At 40.1% G+C, this 22,299-nt stretch overlaps 1 protein-coding gene across 1 annotated transcript in view; it reads left to right on the top strand.

Annotated features, from left to right (window-relative positions):
• The window catches only part of lmbrd1 (LMBR1 domain containing 1), a 60,352-nt gene extending 46,810 nt beyond the window's left edge, over positions 1–13,542 (top strand). The window contains exons 15-16 of the mRNA XM_053230884.1: positions 12,588–12,679; positions 12,851–13,542. Coding sequence (XP_053086859.1) covers positions 12,588–12,679; positions 12,851–12,961 — 203 coding nt within the window. The 3' untranslated portion in view covers positions 12,962–13,542. The remainder of the gene's footprint in view (positions 1–12,587; positions 12,680–12,850) is intronic.
• The last annotated feature ends 8,757 nt before the right edge of the window (positions 13,543–22,299 follow it).

The raw sequence follows: 22,299 nt of genomic DNA, 5'->3' as shown, positions 1-22,299 counted from the left end.
AGGTCTATTGACGGTCATGTTATACTTCTTAAATTTTCTCACAATTGCACCAATGGTTGTTACTTTAATACCCAGCATCTTGCTAATGTTTTTGTAGCTCATTCCAGATTTGTGCAGGTCAACAATCCTGTCTCTGAGGTCCTGAGAGAGTTCTTTGGTCTTACCCATGTTGGAGAGTTTGGAATCTGTCTGATTGTCTGATTCTGTGAACAGGTGTCTTTCATACAGGTGATTAGTTAGAACAGGTGTCTTCAGTTCAGGTAACAAGTTGATTGGGAGTGTCTAACTGGTCTGTGAAAGGCAGAACTCCTAATGCATACTAGGGGATCAAATACTTATTTCCCTCAATGAAATACAAATCAATTAATATATATTCTTTAAAGTTATTTTCTGGATTTTCTTTTTGATATTCTGTCTCTCCATGTTAGAATACATCTACCATTAAAAGTATAGAATGATCATGTCTTTATTAGTGGGCAAACCAACAAAATCAGCAAGGGATCAAATACTTTTTACTCTCACTGTGTGTATATATATATATATATATATATATATATATATATATATATATATATATATATATATATATATATATATATAAAATATTATAACTATATATAACTATTAATTACATCATCAATTATTTCTAATATCTAATGGTTTCACTTCCTGCTTCAGAAGCACTTTGCTTCCTCAGCTCAGAAACAACATTTGTCTGAAATATCTTGTTTTTCTGGGTATATACACTCACAAAACACTTTATTAGAAAACACTATACTAATACTGGGTAGGGCCTCCCTTTGCTCTTAAAACAGCCTCAATTCTTTGTGGCATGGATTCCACAAGATGTTGGAAACATTCCTTTGAGATTCTGGTCCAGGTTGTCATGATTGCATCACACAATTCTTGCAATTTTCAGGTGCACTTTCATGCACTCTCCCGTTCTACCACATCCCAAAGCTGTTCTATTGGATTCAGATCTGGGGACTGGGAAGGCCACTGAAGAGCACTGAGCTCATGTTCATGAAACCAGTTTGAGGTGACTTTTGCTTTGTGACATGGTGCATTATCATGCTGGAAGTAGCCATTAGAAGATGGGTAAATTGTGGCCATGAAGGTGATGCATATGGTCAACAACAATACTCAAATAGGCAATGGCACTTAAGGGATGATTGATTGGTATTAACAAAGTGTGCCAATAAAACAGGTTGGACTGTTGACACAAGGCAGGTTGGTTCCATGGATTCATGCTGTTGGCACCCAATTCTGACCCTACCATTTGTGTGCTTCAGCAGAAATCAAGATTCATCAGACCAGGCTACATTTTTCCAGTCTTCAACTGTCCAGTTTTGGTGAGCCTGTGCCTCAGCCTCAACATGTTTTGCATTCTAAGATGCTTTTATGCTCACCACAATTGTACAGGTTGGTTATATGAGTTACTGTAGCCTTTCTGTCAGCTCAAACCAGTCTGGACATTCTCGGTTGACCTCTAATCAACAAGGCATTTCTTTCCACAGAGCTGCCGCTCACTGTATTTTTTTTTTTTTCCCTTTATTGCATCATTCTGATTAAACTCTATAGAATGATGTGCATGAAAATCCCAGGAGATCAGCAGTTATAGAAACTTAAACCAGCCCATCTGGCACCAACAATCAAAATCACTGAGATTTCCCCATTCTGATGGTTGATGTGAATATTGCCCGAAGCTGCTGGCCCGTATCTACATGATTTCATGCATTGCACTGCTGCCACACGATTGGCTGATTAGAATGAACAGGTGTTCCTAATAAAGTGTTCGGTGAGTGTATATTCTTCATCTATATAATTGCATCAATGAACAGGTGTACAGGTTTTCCTAATAAAGTGTTCGGTGTACAAGTGTACAAGTCTCTTGTAGATTTTCCTCTTCCTTTGTGTATGATCCCTGGCCTACCATTTTGCAAGCTGCTCTCCCTAGTCATTGCTCATTGCACAAGCAATCCTAGTGGGAGGAAGTGTATAGCAGAGAACACACATGTGACAGGTAGTGATTGACTGCCCAAAGCCTTAACCTAAAAAGGTGGAGCGGTGCAAACTATGTGCCCTACAGGTTCAGAGAAGGAAAGAGGGGAAAGAAAGTCATAAAGAAATAATAATAATAATAATAATAATAATATGTAACTTACAATTGCAAGTTCTATGATCTTATACTAATAAGGTCTAATTTTGAGAACAAAAAGGTCGTAATATGAGAATTATGTCATATTACAACTTGATTCTCACCAAAAATTGGAACTTTGTGTTATGTAGGCGTGACAATATTCACCCTACTGTCAGGAGATCAAAAGAGAAGTATGCAGAAGTGGGTAGATAGCCTCCGAGCGTGTTACCCTGCCCTGTGACACACCATAAGTGGCAGTTCTAACAGATGTGGTTGGCTGGCCTTCCCCTTCACTATGTATACTGCCACTATAGGGTATAACAGGATATCATTTTACACTCTATTCTACACCCTAGTTTAATAATACCTAGTTTAAAACTTAAATATTACTGAACTGCTGAATTTTTTTTGGTGAAATTCCTCCACAGTCACATTGTATTCACTCTAATAGCTAAGAATAGTGTGTTTGGCTGTGCTTTTGTTAGACTCAAAGCTGCCAAATGGATAATGAGGGTGAAGAACCGTATGTCTTTAACAGCATGTAATATTTGTTAAAATATTGTGCTCAGGTCTACAGTAAGGTTACAAAAGGTCTCCAACCTGATACGAGTTTGAATATTCCAATACAGCAAAAGAGAAATTGATTAATACCAATATAGGCTGTAGAATTTGCTCATTTTGATCATTTGGTTTGCTTATTTTACTTGATTGTACACATTTGATAAATAAGGCCAATTTTGTCTGCCTTCATCCTGGGATAGAGAGAAATGCGTTGTATATGCAGCATCAAGTGTTGTTGCCATGGATACACTTCACCAAGTCAATGTGCCAGTGTAATCTGCAGCTTTAAAATGCACCTTACAGTATCCTTCCTTCTTCCATCATAGTTGGCATCTAAAAATCATTTAAAAAGCATCCTGTAAAACTGATGTTCAGCTTCTTAAATTTAAATATGGCACTTATAAGTCCTGTATCACAAACCGAATGCTGAAATGAGAGATGTCTGTTCTGTGTTCCTGAGTTTTTAATCCTATGGACAATATACACATGCACCTGATATGAATGTTCCTTTATTCTTCAAGACAGTAGTCTCCATTCTGTTGAAGCGTTCAGTTTTTAGGTACCATCATGTGAGTGGCAGTCATAATTCTGGCACCAATAACTACATACATAAAATGTTTATATGTCTGAAGATTGATTTAGCAAGAAATGTGTTCTTATACCTTTTGCGGATTTGAGAGAGTACAAGTGAGAAAGATAGAGACTGGAAGTATGTTTATTTCCGATGTGGTAGATGCATGTGTTTTTGCCTAAGCATAAGTTAAAGGCAATAGCAGTGATTCACTTTCCAGTGATGATCTTTATATAACTCCATTACTCCCTCCCTCCCTCATCAGCTAGTGTCCTAGCCTTTTGTCTCTTGGATCCTAAAGGAATAAAGGAATCTACATATGGCACATATGTAAGAAATGAACCCACTTAAATGCATAGTTCATTGAGAAATACTAAAGGAAGGAGTGTCTTTACAATTGTACACATTGCTACATTCTAAGTAAGTTGCACTGCAAAGTGCATGGCTGTTTTTTAAAGTTAAGGTCATATAAACAATTACTTTTCCATCAGTTGAAAGCCCACACAAGTGCAGCTTTAAAATGAAGACTCTTAGGCTTAAGAATAATAGATTTGTTGCAACACTGGACAAATTGAGTGTTCACTTCATCCTAACTGTTCCTTGGCAACAGACAGTTGTTAGGAGAACGGTATGCAAAAGCAGTAGCAGATGTTCAAATCAATGACATTAAATTATTCCCTTTTCCCCATGTCTGTGAGGTGCTGTTCTTCTTTTCCCAATCTCCCAAGAATAGGTTGTCAAGCAAGATCCTGCTTTCCTTGTACTTAATACAAAATGCTGTCTAGTTACTGACCTGTGTTCTGACAGTATACCATAGTGGCGACAACTTCCCTTCATTTTTGACTGTGGTGTGTGGGTGGGTCTTGTTCCCATCATGCACGTATTAATGCCTGCTCAGAATTTGCAATGAAATAATTTTCTCAGTTTTAGAGGAAGCTAATGTTGGTAGTGTAGCACAAGGAGCTGCTGTATACACTGTGTGCACAATTATTAGGCAAATGGTATTTCTCAGCTTAATTTTATTGGTGAGCAAATACAATGGTCTCAGTTGAATGTTTATTTCACATTGAAATAGAATGTTTAACAAAGAAAAATAGGATTTGTCTTTTTCAGGGGAAATTAGTAGTATACACAGTTATTAGGCAACTTTTAGTGTGCACAAATATTAGGCAACTAAATTTCAAATATTTTTTTCCACTTGTTTATTCTTCAGTCTTAAAGTATTATTTAACAAATAACTAACATAAAACCACAATTTTATATTTGATAAATATGGTCACCCTTCTTTTCACCCGGGGTGGCGGGTGGGGTAGGGGCTGACTGCAGCGGGGAAGAAGCTGTTCTTGTGGCGTGAGGTCCTGGTCCTGATGGACCGGAGCCTCTTGCCAGAGGGGAGAGGCTGAAAGAGTGCATGTCCGGGGTGAGAGGGGTCAGGTGCAATCCTGGCTGCACGTCTCCGGGTCCTGGAGACGTACAAGTCCTGGAGTGATGGGAGGCTGCAGCCGATCACCTTCTCAGCGGAGTGAATGACGCACTGCAGCTTGGCCTTGTCCCTGGCCGTGGCAGCAGCAAACCAGACTGTGATGGAGGAAGTGAGAATAGATTCGATGATGGCAGTGTAGAAGTGTAGTGGCAGTGATGGCAGTGTAGAAGACCATCATCTTCACGGGGAGGTGGAACGTCTTCAGCTGCTGCAAGAAGTACAGCCTCTGCTGAGCCTTCTTGGTGAGGGAGCTGATGTTCTGCTCCCACTTAAGCTCCTGGGTGATGGTGGTACCCAGGAAGTGGAAGGGCTGAACAGAGGTCACCGGAGTGTCACGGAGGATGACGGGTGCTTGGGGGGCTGGGTCCTTCCTGAAATCCACTATCATCTTCGCTGTCTTGAGAGCGTTGAGCTCCAGGTTGTTCATGCTGCACCATGACACCAGACGGTCCATCTCCCTTCTGTAGGCCGACTCATCTCCATCAGAGATGAGGCCGATGAGGGTGGTGTCATCTGCGAACTTCAGAAGTTTGACAGACTGGTGACTAGAAGTGCAGCTGTTTGTATACAGGGAGAATAATAGAGGAGAAAGGACACAGCCTTGGGGGGATCCAGTGCTGATGATCCGGGAGTCCAAGACATACATCCCCAGCCTCACAAACTGCCGTCTGTCTGTCAGAAAGTCTGTGATCCACCTGCACAATGAGTCCGGCACGTTCAGCTGTGAGAGTGTGTCTCGGAGCAGAGATGGGACGATAGTGTTGAAGGCAGAGCTGAAGTCCACAAACAGTAATCTGGCATAGATCGTGGGGAGTCCAGATGCTGGAGGATGAAGTGGAGGGCCATGTTTACAGCGTTGTCTACAGATCTGTTGGCTCTGTAGGCAAACTGCATGGGATCCAGAAGAGGGTCTGTAATGTCCTTGAGATGGGACAAGATGAGGCGCTCAAAAGACTTCATGACCAGCAGTCATGAAGCGGCAGTAAAATTCGTTCAGGCTGTTGGCCAAGCGCAGGTCGTTCACAGAGTGGTGGGCTCTAGGCTTGAAGTTGGTGATTGCCTTAAGCCCTTTCCAGACAGAGGCAGAGTCATTGGCTAAGAGTTTCTGTTCCATTCTCTCACCATGCTCTGATTTATCTCTTCTCACCTCCTTGCTAAATCTGTACTTGGCCTCTTTGTATTTGTCTTTGTCCCCACTACTGAATGCAACCTCTTTCTCTGACCTCAGCTGTCTGAGTTTAGCTGTGAACCAGGGTTTATCATTGTTGTAACTCACCCTGGTGCGTGATGGAATGACGCTGTCCTCACATAAGTTAATGTAGGACGTCACAGTGTCCGTGTACTCGTCCAGACTATTGGTGGCAGACCTGAAAACTTCCCAGTTTGTACAGTCCAGACACTCCTGCAGTTCCCCCACAGCCTTAGTAGTCCACTTCTTTGATGTCCTCACAGTAGGTTTGCAGAGTTTTAGCTTCTGCCTGTATGCCGGAATCAAGTGTACCATGATGTGATCTGACTGACCCAGTGCAGCGCGAGGGACAGCACGATAAGCACCGCTGATGGTGGTGTAGCAGTGGTCCACTACATTCCCCTCTCTGGTTGGGCACTTAATGAACTGTTTGTATTTGGGAAGTTCACGGGAGAGATTACCTTTGTTAAAATCTCCTAGGACAATAACCAAGGCTTCCGGGTTTGTCCGTTCCACACTCAGTATCTCGTCAGCCAGTGCACGCTGCGCCCCACGCGCATCACCGTGCGGCGGGATTTAAACACCGACGGTCTGGGGAACAATGCTGAGACAGTACAGTAACATCGCTGCACCAGCCGCTGTTGATATAAATACAGATTCCACCTCCTTTTGTTTTGCCGGAAAACTCCGTGTGTCTGTCCACTCTGTAGAGTTGAAATCCGCTCAGCTGGAGCGCAGAGTCTGGTATAAGATCACACAGCCACGATTCCGTGAAGCACAAAACACAGAACGTAGAAAAGTCTCTATCAGCAGTGTCATCTCGTCTATTTTGTTGCAAAGTGAGCGCACGTTAGAGAGGAATATCCCGGGAAGTGCGGTGCGTAATCCACGCCGGCGGAGATGCACAAGCACACCTGAGCGTTTACCTCTTCTGCGGAGCCTCACTTTGTTACGAGCGTCCTTGATCAAAATAGCCAGTAAATCAACGGTAGAAGCCAGAAAAGTCAGAAAAAGGTCCACAGGGGTAATAGCTCTGATGTTCATGAGCTCTTCCCTGGAGTAGGAGCCACCAGAGCAGTGGCAGAAAACTAAATTAAAACACAAAAAGAGACATAGTAGAGCGCACCAAAACACAGAGGCAGCCATCTACGGTGCCATCTTGATCATATTGCTGACTTCTTCCTGTAACACTGCTTGAAGTGCCTTCTAGTAACTGGGTGTAGGTTTGGGAGTTGATTTTCAGTCCATCTTCAACCCAAAAAGGTCCAACTAGCTCATCATTAATGATACCAGCCCACAGCAGTACCCCTCCTCTACCTTGCTGGTACCTTGCTCAAAGCGCTACTCTGTGCTCATTAGTGATCCACCCACAGGCCCACCGGTCTGGTCCATCTAGAGTAACTCTCATTTCATCTGTCCATGAAACCTTTAAGAAATTGGTCTTCAGGTATTTCTTGGCCTAGTCATGACGCTTCCGCTTGCGAGTCATATTCAGTGGTAGTTGTGTTTCAGCCTTAGCCAAGTTTCTGAGCACTTGATATCTTGTACTTCTGGACACTCCTGGAAGGTTGCAGGTCTGAAATATGGTGGCACAGGAGGCTAACTGGTTCCTGCTAACCTCATTATTCTTATTCTTCTTAAGTCTTTTGCAGTCAACTTGCACCTTTTCTTCCCCACACATTTTTTGCGACCCTGTTGAGTTTGATAATATGCATACAAATAATGATCAGATCATAATATTGACTTGCCTAATAATTGTACATGCAGTGTAGGTCAGAGAATGTTGTCATGTATAAAATGGCCTAAGGGAGATTTAGATGGAGTCACCATCTGACCGTTATAATACATGCAAAGCCCACACAACTGCATCTGATGTCACTCATTTGGTATGAGTGAATGCACTGCTGTTGCTCCCACAAAGACAAAATAGATAGAAAAACTATATTGTTTTAATGTGTGGTTAAAAATAATCAGGTTTAGATTGTAAATTGAGATATGGTTTTGTCGCATCAAGGGTTACACAAGGATAAAAAAGTATAAAATGTGAGTGCAATTCTTAAGGTCCAGAGCTCTAGTAACATATCAGTAAGTTACAATAAAATGGAGGATAATGAAGATAAGCATCAAACCCCAGGGACTACTGTACGTTTTTGGTTATCTACTATTAAGCACTTGTTAAAAAAAAAAAAAAATCAGTTGTTCTTAATTGTGTGAAAATTGAACACTTTCTCCAGCTCGTGCACACTTTGTGATAGTTCCTTCTACCTGTTGCCCAGCAGAGTCTGTCTGTCTGTCTATCTATCTATTTCCATCATGAAGGAGCCTCTTATCTCTTTCAATCAGACTGGTGCTTAAACAGTGTTTGTTGAACTTTGTCAAAAAGTAACCAGAGTCTGGGGCTAGTCACAAACCTAAGGAGAGTGTTTTTTTTTAACTCGAATGCTGTCTCTTGGACTGTGTTGCTCATGTTCTTGGGAATATCTGACCCCATGACATACTAATTATCTTTGTTATTGAAGTTCTTGCTCACCTAGCTTGGTTGTCTCTGTAAGGACTGACCTATTGAAAGTGAAGGAGGTCAGTGGTGTACATAATTTGTTTAGTCAGACTACTGTTGAGAACCATCTGTGAGAGGCTAGGCCGGATCTGTAATTCAGATTAACAGCTGCAGTTGGCAGACAGAAGAACAGAAGAGAGGTATGGAGAGACAGAGAAAGAGAGAAGGGGAGATAGACCCGTCTCTTTTCAACGAGATCCAGTGCTTTCTCAAGGAAAATAAAGGCTAATGCAATAGCTCTATATTATGTAATTTCAGAAGAGCCACCTATTTCTGCAGTAGTGCTAGGATGACTTGTATAAAGAGCCAGAGCCCTTAGCATGACAGGTGTGTTTTTTCCTCTATAGAGAAGGTATGAAATGGATGTCTTTTCACCCCTGCATACCACATCTTGATTTGCCTTGCTGTAGTGCATCCACAAGTAGAAAACTTAATTACATAATTACTATTATAGCACACACATAGTAGAAACCCTACTTACAAATTTTCTTTGATTTATTATGGTTCAACATTTTTCCATTTTGTATTTGTTTATCATAATGATTTCAACAGCTGCTGCATTGTGATTATTAAAATCCAAGCTGTCCTATTGAGAGTATATAGACACTGAATAAAAACATTGCTGTTTAACTGCTGTAACCACCCAGAGATTAGACATCATATACACCTGTCTACATGGGTATTTTCACCTTTCATAATTCACATGAGTTTTAATCGTGCAACAGTTTTCAGTTTCAGAACTTGTCTGAGAGAGTGACAGCAACAGGTGCAAATAACTGTAATGATTTTCAATGAACTTCACTGACCAAGCATTTTCAAGTTCAGTCAACCTTCATTAGGTAGACCAATGGAATGAAATACTAGTGCAATACATGGCAGCTCCCGTGCTTCTTTTCTTGCCCCTGAGGCAACCAGCTTTTTATATTTTCAATTTGTGCATCCATCTGAGGTTCTCGTGGTCTCAAGAATGAGTGGTTGAAGGATTTATAAGGAATAGTCTGAAATTTGTTCAATAGCTTAAAATATATTTTAAGGGTATTTCAGGCATACAAATTAGTAACAAGAAGAACTTCTTAGTAACTTCTTAGCAGCAGAGGCATTCCCGTTGACACTGAGTTCTACTTGTTTTCTACTCATGCAGTTCTAGAGATGAAAGAAGAAAGTGTGTCACATATACACTACAGTACATTGAAATTCTTCCTGTCACATATCCCAGCTTCTTAGGAAGTTGGGGGTCAGAGCACATGGTCAGCCATTTTATGCCACCCCTGGAGCATAAAGGGTTAAGGGCCCAACAAGGGCAGCTTGGAGGTGCTGGGAGATACCCATTCTACTCAATATTATGGAGATGTCTTGGTGTTTCAGTTGGTTTGTGGCCAGAGCCATCTTACTGGACATAGCTGAATAATAATAATAATAATAATAATAAGAGGAGGAAGAAGAAGATCCTAACCAGTTTGGCTTCAAAGTGGCACATATCAGGTGACACAGAGGTCATATCAGGTGACATAGAGGGGATCCACATCTGCTCCATGCAGACTCTCCACTGGTGTCCCACAAGGCTCTGTGCTGGGCCCTCCCTCTTCACCTGCTCTCTTGGTGAGATCATATCCTCATATGAGGTTTCATACGACTGCTATGCTGATGACACTCAACTCATTCTCATTATCAATGCTTTTCACCTCACATCACTAAACTGACACAGTCATGCAGGTTTCTCCTTCATCAGGAGGATCTGTCCGTTTCTATCCACAGAGGTCACTCAAGTGCTTGTTCAGTCCCTTGTCATTTGTAGGTCTGCCGCTGCGTGCACAAAGTTCTCACACACAATCCCTTTGCTACGCTCCCTCCACTGGCTTCCTGTAGCTGCCCGCATCAGATTTAAAATACAAAGCAAAGACAGACTAGTGCCAGCCTACATTAAAGCACTTATCACAGCCCACTCTGCACCACTCTCCCTCTGAGTCTCTAGTAAAACTCGATTGAATCTTCACCAAGCTGTTGAATTAGCACTTTATCTAGTATTTAAAAAAAAAAATCATTGTCTTGTGTTTTCTTTTCATGGTATAGTAACCTCTTCAGCAGGGTTTTTACACTGATGGTACTCTTAATCCTGACCTAGTGAACTAGCATGAAGATTTATTTTTGATAAAGACTACAAAGCACTTCTGTAAGCCACTCTGGATAAGAGTGTTTGCTAAATGCTATAAATGTAAATACTACTGCTACTTCTACTACTACTACTAATATAATAATAATAATAATAATAATAATAATAATTAGTAGTAGTAGTAGTAGTAGTAGTAGTCTAGTGAAGTGACAGCATTCGTCAAAGTGCTTCATACCACAGTCCAAGTCAAGTGGCTTTATTGTCATTTCAACCATATACATCTAGTTAGTACACAGTGAAACGAAACAATGTACCTCCAGGACCAAGGTGCTACATAAAACAACACAGAGCTATATGACACCTGCATATTACTACATAAAGTGCACGTGCAAAAGTGTGCAAACAGCACAAAACAGTACAATAATTACTAAAAAAAAAAAAGGAACATAGTATTCAGCAAGTTAAGATAAGCTTATACCATATATAGACATAGCAGTTATTGGGGTAGCAGCCAGGTAAGGACTGTAGTGTCAGGTTTTTCCCCCTCATGCTGAGTGTCGGAGTGCTCAGTGCGCTTAAACTGACTGCAGAGCGACAGCACAGCTTCCGGTTTGACAGGACTTTGTTTACTTTGACATGTGTGTTTCATTTTGGTTCGTGTCCTGTCTCCACCCATGCCTGGTCATTGGTTGTCTCCCCTATGTGTCATCATCGTTCTCACTTGTTTCTGTTTTCCCTTTAATTAGCTTGTGTATTTAAAACCCCATGTGTCTTTATCCAGTGCACGGTATTGTTTCAGTGTTTGCCGCCTGAGCATTACCAAGCCGTTTGTCCAGTGTTTCTTGTTCTTTTTTTTTTTTTTTCCCCATTTTTGCCTGTTTCTTGTTTCTCATGTTTGTTTTGCCTAGTTTGCTCAGTTTGTACATCGCCTGACCCATGCCTGTTTTTGGATACTGTCTCTGCCTGCCTCTCAATAAACACTTCAAACTGCGCTTGCATCTGTCTAGTGTTCAGTTGAGTGTGTGTGTGTGTTGTGAGTCCAGTCTCTGAGTATTGAGGAGTCTGATGGCTTGGGGGAAGAAACCATTACACAGTCGGGCCGTGACGGCCCGAATACTTTGGGGGGTTATGGAGCTGGTGTTGAGGGACCAGGTGAGGTTCTCTGCCAGGTGAACACTAAGGAATTTAGTGCTCTTGACGGTCTCCACAGAGTAGCCATTGATGTTCAGCAGAGAGTGGTTGCTCAGTGCTCTCTTAAAGTCAACAATCATCTCTTTTGATTTGTTCAGAGACAGGTTGTTGGCTCTACACCAGTCCGTTAGCCGTTAACCTTCTCTCTGTTTGCTGACCTGTTGTTCTTGGTTATGAGACCCACCACGGTCGTGGCATTGGCGAACTCGATGATGTGATTCAAGCTGTGAATTGCTACACAGTAGTGAGGTCTCCCAGTCAGGAAGTCAGTCCAGGATCCAATTGCAGAGGGAGGTGTTCAGGCCCAGCAGGTTCAGCTTTCCAATCAGGTACTGAGGAAAGATTGTGCTGAATGCTGAACTGAAGTCTATGAACAGAATTTGATGTCATCAATAACCAGCTTATCAATAACTATATTTGTTGTAATATTATTTTTATTTTTATATTTTCTCAGTTTTGTCGATTAATTGTTGCAGCCCCAGTTCTTTGCTCTGGCTCATTGCACCATCAGCCATCATACCGACCACTTGTATTGCTGAGCATGAATTATTTCAGCCAATAAACAGGCACAGTACAGGCTAACAATAGATTGGTCTGATAATTCATTCAAATGGTATGGGAAACCTGATACTGTTGTTTGTTATAGTTGTTCGATCTTGCTGTCTTCATTCAGTTTAATTGACCATTTTATGGTAATTGTATATGGTAACTTTGTGACTGACTGATGCTTTGTATACACTAATGGTTTTCAAAATCCTAAAGGGTTTATTCACATTTTGTTACAGACCAGTGCACAGTGACAAGATCTTATCTTTTCCTCCACAAGTTTTGGTTCTTCAGCACTATCTACTACTTTGGCAACTGGGCATTTATTGCAGTAAGTACAGTATATAATGCTTATTGAATCTCCAAAGTTTATCCATGATTCTTTGTCATTACAAAAGTAAACAAGTTAATACTAATGAATGTTAGATAACATTTAGAAATGCATTATGTATTATACAGCACCACCTAACCATGTTATTGATTAAAATTCATTGGTTCTTAGGTGTTCCTCATTGGTATGATGGTGTCATGCTGCAGAACGAAGAAGTCAGTGATTGAGGGTGAAGTGGAGGCAGATGATTCTGATTGCAGTGATGATGAGTATATGCATTAATAATGAAAAAATTATTAAAATGTGTTATTTCATTGCATACTGCTTCTTAGTTCTAATATGATTTTTTTTTGCACCATGCTTTATATTTATGGAAAACAAAAATAGTATTGCCAGGCAAAATAGGTTTAGCACCTGATTAAATACTGCTTATGAAAAAAGTCATTTGAGATCATCTGATATTTAAGACTGATTAAATGATGAGTTTCACTGCATTTTATAAAGCTATGAAAACTAAGAGAGTGAGATTATTTAACTTAATGACTTACCAATTCTGACTATTTTTCTTACTTGTAATAAAGTATTTGCATGGAAATAAACATAAACAAAGGAATGATTGAATGAATACCCATCCTTGGATTTGGTATTCACTTAATGAGTAGAAATGCTATGCTACAGTGCCTACCATACTGATGTTCTTGTTACTATCTGCTGATGTAATGGTTACGTTAGTTTTGTTCTGACAGAAGTTTTGTTACTTCACATGTTTGTGTCCAGATATTATGTAAAGCCCTGTCAGAAGTGTATTTGCTGTTTTGGAAATGATCTTCCTTTATTGGATTAAATAAAAGATTTGAAAACTAGGAACAATGGTTGTGTTGTGTTGGCAAGACTAATAAACATAGAGTACCATACTACAGAACATATCCTGTATAGTCATGTTTTACTTGCAAGAACAAGCATTCCATGTGTTGACACTTTATCATGACAACAAAGAAAATAAATTTTTGTATTGTTTTAATATATTTTAGTAATACCTTCTTTGAGAATTAGCCTTACCTTAGCCAGAATGCACCAAATGTACTTACTGTACAGAGAATGTGTACAGAAGGAGGGGCCAAGCCCATGGAAACCCAGCAGAAGGAGCTCAGGAATATGCTGATAGCTCCTCCATTATGTCTCTGCTGCCTGAGATGGGTATTTTTGTGATCCTGAGCCAGATGTCATAATTTATTATCCTTGGGATGGTTTTTATATTTAGAGCCTTGATTATCGTATCTGGACCAATCAGTACAGTGACTGGCACCCAATGGTGTGGGGAATATGTTCTTGGCAGACATTTGCCCATTAATACCAATCATTGCTTGAATGCCACAAACTCAGTACTAAAATTTTCCTAAGGTAGGTCTGCCATATTCTTTCCCTGCAGATTTCTGAAGATGATACAGTGATGGAGTATGCTGCTGATAGATCATTTTCCACCAATAATCCACAAACTAGCTGTTTTCAAGATACCCTCAGTGAAATGGCGACCTTGTTGATGGATCATTTCATGGTGATGACAAATAAAGATAGGTAGTAACTAGACTCTGAGCAGGAAGGATAAGGGGATTGATTTAATCCTTCATTAGGTTGGGTTGGGACAGATTTCCACCAATCCTGACGATGCCATAATTATACCGGTAAAGGCATAGACAAAAAGGTGGACTTTGCCTGGGAAATTAATGTGCCATCTCAGATGTGGTCTACTTGCTTTCTGTAGGCCTCATGAATTACAACACTCCAAATAATAACTCTCTTAGTTTGGTTCAGGTCTTGTGTTGAACAGGGCTCATCACAAATGTGCCATTCCTGACAGCAAACTCCTTGCTTAAATGAGCAGGCAATGTGCGCAACCCTTGTCAAGTCAAGTGGCTTTATTTTCATTTAAACCATATACAGCTAGTAGAGTACACAGTGAAACGAAACAACAAGGACCATGGTGCTACATAAAACAACACAGAACTACATGAGACTACACATTACTACATAAAGTGCATGGGCAAAAGTGTACAAACAGCACAAGACAGTACAATAATTAGTAAAAGAGTACAATAGGCACAGTAAGAGACAGTGCAGTGCTGACCAATACACAGTTCTAGTATGAAAGTGTTAGATACAACAGGTAGTGCAAAAGAATAGCAGTATAAGAAATCGCTGTGAATATAAACATAACTATGACATAGTATTTAGCAGATAAACTTACACCATATATGGACATAGCAGTTGTTGGGGTAGCAGTCCAAATACAACAGCAGCAAAAAATGCAGGTAGTAAATACAAAAATGTGTAAAAATTGCAAGGGGAGTGGGATGGTGTTCAGTTGAGTTTGTTTGTGTGTGTGTGTGTGTGTGTGTGTGTGTGTGTGTGTGTTTGCTGTCAGTCCAGTCTCTCAGTATTGAGTATTGCTACTGCATGTGTCAATGTTTACCAACCTTTCAGAGTGCTCTGGCCTCAATGCACATTAGTGAAGTGGCAAGTAACCCTAATCAGACCCTGGACTAACTAGCTCAAAAGGCTTGCATTGTGGCTCTGGTTCATCTGGCTGACCTAGACTGTCCTAGTTGCCTGGTCAGCAGGATTCTTGACTGTGGAGACATGTTCACTGTTCTGGGTTGGTTGATCCCCTTGTTCTCTGCACCTCACATGACTCTTTGTGTCCTAGGAGTCCTAAGACTCTACTCTCTGAATAGAACACACACAGTCACAGAGTTGAACTTGATGTCTATTTCACTAATTAACGTGTGTCCCATTTCTACTGCCAAAACGGCAGCAAAAAGTTCCAGCCTAGGGACTGTGATCTGTGGGTGAGGCATTGCCTTGTCTTGCTGAATATGAAGCCAACATCTGCCTTAACAACAGAATGGATGGTCCTGAGATAGGCCATGGCTGTGATGGCATCTGTTGACATATCACAAAAAACATGCATGTCTTTCCTGTCAGCTTGACTCAATGAGATGGCAGTATATTGTCGATGGATTCTAATTTGTTCCAGGTGTAGACATGAGTCTTTCCACAACTTTCATTCTTGAAGTTTCCCTTCTGCGAGAAGAGCATCCCAGTCATAGGACTGTCCACAGTGAGCAACCTCAACAAAGATCTCCCTGGAATGCTCACAGGGGTGGAAAATCCCAGTGGGTCAAAAGCTTTTAAGCTTTCTCCCATTTTCTCCCTAATTTGTTCTGGGCCAATTCCCAACCACCAGCCAACTCTCCCCTATCATATTATAGATACCAACTGGGGAGGGTGAGGGCTAGCACAGGCACGTGATGTCAGTCAACCACATCTTTTCAAACTGCTGTTCATCCAGCATCACAGAGCAGCATAAAACACTCTCTTGGACTACAAAGTGCTTGGGTTCAGCTTCGTAGTCATGCTCTCCATACTGGGCAGCTCTACTAACCCATACATAGCCACCGCTAATGATGCACTATTGCCAAAGACATGTACTCACATCTGATATTCCATGATTTCATTTTCAATGTTATTATTGTGATACCAAAGGAATCGAAGGAGGTTCCAATGATCTTGGTGCACTTGGTGAACCAGTGGAACATCTTTGCCCAGGCCTCTGGGGATGATAAACACCAAATAATGGTACATACCAGCATTCTTCTCCTGGTTCCAGGGATGAAGTTACTTCTGCTTGACAACTTTCAACGATTTTGCACATGAAGTCAATAAAATGCTCTGTCATCTGCGAAAATTTCTTAAATGCACGGGGGTGTTAGTTGAGACAGTGAGCTGACAGGCCACAGTTATTTAGGAGCCTTGCAATCCATCAGTCATTATCACTGGTGTGGCGGATAATAGAACTGGCACTAAAATTCTCAGACTGCGGCTGCAGGTTCAAAGGATTTTAGTTTTTTCAAAGTTTTTTATGTGTACCTGGGTTTTTGCATGGCCATGTTTTTTTTATATTGTTATATATGTTTGTCTTAGAACCTTCCTAACTGCGGGTTGGAATCCTGAGATGCTGGGAGGGTATCCATATGGCACACACAGTAACTACCACTATCATAGTGCCAGTTAACCAAACAGGTATGAAGTATGCTGTAATGTTAAAGCTAGATGGCCAATGTGGCAGTAGGAAGGGAGATTCTAATCCTTTCAATGTTTAAATTTTTTTTTTTTTGATAGGAGAGCCCGGTGGCTTAGAGCTAGCCTCTGTTTTGGATGGTTATAGATAGATAGATCGATAGACAGACTGATCGATCACTTTCTTCATCCCAGAGGGAAATTCACCTGTTACAGCAGCACAGTTTGAAGTATACCAAAAGTAATTCAACATCATAAATGAAATAAAATAAGAATAAATATATAAAAAAGAATAAAGTGTAAGAGTCTGATGTGGTAATGCAGTGGGGTGTATCCATTGTAGATATAAGCCGCAGACTTGAGTGGAATTAAAGTGGCAGTGCAGTGCAAACAGTTTAAATGTTGTAAACTGGTTGTGGTCCTCTTTCTCCTGTAGTCCACCACTATATCCTTGGTCTTTGCCACATTAAGAAGCAGATGGTTCTTCCCACACCCCTCCACGAAGTTGTTGACCAGGTCCCTGTACTTCTCTTCCTGTCCATCCCTGATGCACCCAAACACCACAAAGTCAGAAAATTTCTGAAGGTGACAGAGATCTGAACTGTACTGAAAGTTTATGGTGTACAGGATGAAGAGGAAAGGGGAGACCATGGTTCCTGTGGTGCTACAGTGCTGCTCAGCAGGTGTTCAGACAGACAGGTTCCCAGCCCCAAAAACTGGGGTCTGTCCGACAGGTAGTCTGTGACCCAGGAGATCATGGACATGTCTGTGTTCACCTGCATTCTTTTTAAAGTACTGTTTTGTGCTGTATTTGTATTGTGTTTTTTCAGTTGTGTTATTAAAGTTTGTTCATTCTGGTAGCATTTCTTTTATTTTATAAAAGTGTTTCTATTTTGTTTTGTGTTTTAAATAAAGACCTGCTATTTTAAACTAGGACCAATGGAAAAGGCTGCTAGTTTCTTAAGTCACTGAATAGCTATATTGTTGTTTCTTTCATCTATTTTCCTACCTGCAAACTTTCCTTACTTGTAGTGGCTAAACCCTCTGGCATGTAGAGCTGAATGCTGTGTAATGTTTTTTTTTGTTTGTTTTTTTTGACAGACCTAGTGGGGGGAGGTAAATTATTATTATTCCTACTAATTTTCCTCCAAAGGGCTTTCTCTCATCCCGTAATTGAGTGGCATAATCAGATATCTTAAATCTTGCTGAGAAAGAATGGTAGATAGTGGTGTACTATCTGTGTCGATGGATCAATCTTGGTGGACATGAGCAAGTACCCTCAGCCTCCCCTCTCTCCACTCTGGTACTTAGAATTTCCATTTCCACATTTTACTCGACAGAATCTTTGCCGATGGCAACTGATGTGCATTCTGATAGCATTCTTTACTTTTTTTTCCCTCTGAACTAATATTTGGAAATTTGTTTGTTTGGATTCTTTTTTTCCTTTCGGTATTACAATGTCTGAAGGGAGGAATGGCTAAGAGCCTTCACAGAGCAGGTACGGAGGTTACAAGCAAAGAATGATATAATGTTTTTGTGTCCAGGGATTGTAAATATCCTATGTTCTTTGGTAATTCTATATGGGATAGACTAAAGGTGGAATAATGGACAGAAATGGCTTGTAGGTGTTTGAATGTCTTCCCCATGCCTCTAACAGAGCAAGCTCTTTTTTGTATGACCTTCATGTTTGTGAGGCTAGAGCGGAAATTACATTTTGCCCAGCTGGTGATCGTCTTGACAAAATTTTTACTGTTTTATTGGAGAATTTTGGTTGCACACAATCTCATGTAGACGCACAAAAACAGTTTTTCCAACACAGACAGAGGGAGGGTGAAATTTTCTTTTGAAAATTCTCTCATGTTTTAATGTCACGTATGGAGGTGGTAGAGTGTAAAAATCCCAAAAGCGAAACTCTGTGCTGTTTTTCATGTGTTTCCCAGCTTGATTTGTCAGGTGATTGCAATGTGAATGTAAATGCCACTGTACCTACCTCCAATGCAGCATTGGCTGCATTAAAGGAGAGTCTACATAGACAAGAATTTCAATTGGCGTCATCTCAGACACCAGCTTCTATTGAGCGGGCAGGTGGGTATCGATCTAAGCACTATATGAGCAAGTACGATCAGCCTCCTCTCACTCCTCTCTGGTGCTCGGTGCAAGTCCACAAATGGGCAGAAGCCCAGGAAAGTGTTGGATGTAATTAAAGAAAGCTGAGAGGACAGTCCAACACCCAGTAAAAAATTAAGTTTATGTTTACAGTATTTTTTGCAGACACCCTTATCCAGAGTGACTTACAGAACTGTTTTGTAGTCTCCATCAGAAACATATCCTCTAGTACAAACAGGTAAAGCTAAAACCCAGTTAACAAGAAGTTCATTCTTTCATCTTCAGTAACCATTTTTTCCTGGGCAAGGTGGGAGAATTCACCCAGTTAATCGCAGGGCACGATGCCCACACACACACACTTTGACACCTAGGGGCAATTTAGCATAGCCAATCTGTCTATCTGCATGTTTTTTTCACCATAGGAAGGAGCTATAGAACCATGCATACATAGGGAGAACATGTGAAACTCCACACAGGATCCAACCAGGCATTGCTACCCACTGTGCCACCATCAAGAGGACTTAGTACAATGACTTGTAAATCTGATGTGGGCACCTACAAGACACCAGTATGTGAATACAACAATGAAAAACTTCAAGTTGCAGTATTCCAGTCTCGAGGTGACAAAAGACTGAATAAGCACTCAAATGACTGCACCCCAGTGACTGGCCAGATCCTGCTGATGTTCATAAGGAGAAACCTGCATGAAGTCAGGTTAGCGATATGAGGAGAGAATGATAATCGGTTGTTGCTTTCACACTGGTGGCGGCAGAGAGAGGGTTGGAACCGGAGTGTTCAAAAGCAATCCGACTCCGGTCCCACTTGGAGAACATCTCTTGCTACCCCAGAGGTTCAAAAGTCAGATATTTGGGCATGTTTTCTCCCCTGTCAGGTGAACTGACCTCATATAATACTACATAGAGACTCCCACTGGTCTGCTTGTGCACGGACATCAAGTGAACAGAAAAGCATAGCTTGTATAGTAAGCACACTTTGTATAGTAAGAGAATATCTGAACCATAACTGACCATAACATCTCAGATGGGCCCATCTACCTCAGGGTTCAATGTGCTGTGACTTTCTGTCAGCTCAAAACTGGCTATTCTTCCCTGACCTCTTACCAACCAGGCAATTCTGCCTAATGAACTGCCACTTACTAGATGTTTTTTTTGTTTTTCCACACCATTCTTTGTGAACTCTAGAGACTGTTGTATGTTAATATGTCAGGAGATCAGAAACTGCTGATCTCCTGACATATTAACATACAACATTCTTTGTGAACTCTAGAGACTGTTGTATGTTAATATGTCTGAAATATTTAAATGAGATTTTCTGGACCAACAACCATGCCATAGTCATTGAGAAGACATTTTTTTCCCATTCTGATGTCTGAAGCTCTTTTATGCATGATTTTATGCATCAGTCTGCTGCAACATGATTGCCTGACTGGATAATTGCATGAATGTGCAGGTGTACAGTTGTTCCTAATAAAGTGGACGGTGAGTGTTTTGTATGTATGTATGTATGTATATATGTATGTATTAGGGATGTAACCACATATTAAATAAATTGCCTAAATAACAGTTTCTTGATTTGGAAAAGAGATTGTTTTGAAACATAAGCTTGCTTACTCAGTCACATTAGATAGAAGCTTGCCAGCAGGACCGGAGTGGGACTGATTTTCATCCCGGGAATGATATCTGAGCAGCCTGCATGCATGTGGCCCCTATATGCAACCCACACACTCACATGGGATGTTTACAATTCCAAAACCACAGTTTAATCTCTTTGACTGTTTACTATGCAGTAACTTTGAAAATAAGCACCAAATACAAAACAAACTAATAAATATATGCAAACAAAAAATTAACAGGCTTAAAATAAATATAAATAATAAATAGTGAACAGTGAATGAACTAGGCTAATGAATGTCAATTTAAAATAGAAAGCATACATAAAAGTGCAGGATTTCTGAACATATGCCATTTTATATATTTTTGTGATTAGGCTATCCTGTAACAATTTTGACACTAACAAATCAGTCACTCATAAATATCCCAGCACTGCTTTGAAAATTCCGTGACACTATATCTACTAAACACTAAACTGAACGTATCTTGAAGATGAAGAAAGATGGGCTACATAGAAATTGTAGCTTGTCAAGCCATAAGCTTCTCATCATTTAAAACAGTAGAGTATCTACAGTATTGTGACTTTTTCTCTGTAGGTGACTTGCATTTATATTATTTGCACTGGGATGATCACACAACAGTCAAAGCTGGAGTAGCATGTATTATGCAGTGCATCGCTGTGTGCACCATAGATACACCTGTCATGGGTGTAATAGCTCAGTAAAACTTATAAATGGCACTACCCCCAGGTTTTTTTTAGAAAGAGGCATAAGGCAGGGATGCCCAGTATCTCCTTTTTTGTTTTTACTTGTAACCCAGACAATGACTCTTTACATTAACAAATATCATTTTCACGGAATAAGGATTGTGGAAAGAGAAATAAAATGCTGTCAACTGGCAAATGATACAACTATATTTGTTAGAGATTCATTAGAAGTCAAAAATGTGATTGATTGTTTAAATAAGTTTTCATTGGTTTCAGGGTTAAAATTAAATTTAAACAAGTGTGAGTTGTTCCCTCTGAAAAATAGTCAATTTCTTGATATTAATTGCATCCCTGTTAAGAATATTGTTACCTATTTAGGAATCAAAATATGTAAAGATGAAAAGGAAAGGGGTCAGCTTAATTTTCAAACTGTGCTTCAAAAAGTTAAAAATAGATTTAATTTATGGTTAATGAGGGACTTGTCTATGAAGGGTATAATTCTTTTATCAAAAACTGAAGGTTTATCTCATCTGTTCTATCCTGCTATTTCACTAGAAGTCCCTAATAACATAATTAAGGAAGTTGATAAAAAAAAAATTTCAATTTTATTTGGAGAAACAGATCTCGTTACATTAAAAAATGTACCTTAACTAATTCGGTTTGCAATGGAGGCTTAAATGTGCTTGATTTCAGCACTTCAAATACATTTTTAAAGAATAGATGGATTAAGCATTATTTTCAGTACAAAAATAAAATTTGATATTTAATTCCTAATCTAGTCTTTGAAAAAATGGGTGGGCTTGCTTTTCTGTTGCAATGCAATTTTGAACTTGGTAAGATTCCAGTTAGATTAAGCAATTTTCACAGGCAGGTGTTTCTATCTTGGTTGCTTATCTGTAAACATAATTTTTCTCCAAACAAATGTATAATTATAATAATAGGTATATAACATTTAAACATAAAACTTTGTTTTTTCAAAAATGGGTTGATAATGGAATTATATTTGTTAAACAGTTATTTAATGAAAATGGGCACCTGTATACCTATGTAGAATTTCTTCAGAGGTATAATATTCCAGTAGTCCCTAAAGAATATTGCAT

Source organism: Pangasianodon hypophthalmus, chromosome 28 (assembly GCF_027358585.1).
Source record: "Pangasianodon hypophthalmus isolate fPanHyp1 chromosome 28, fPanHyp1.pri, whole genome shotgun sequence".
Classification (NCBI taxonomy): Eukaryota; Metazoa; Chordata; class Actinopteri; order Siluriformes; family Pangasiidae; genus Pangasianodon; species Pangasianodon hypophthalmus.
This window is presented reverse-complemented; position numbering and strand designations above follow the sequence as displayed.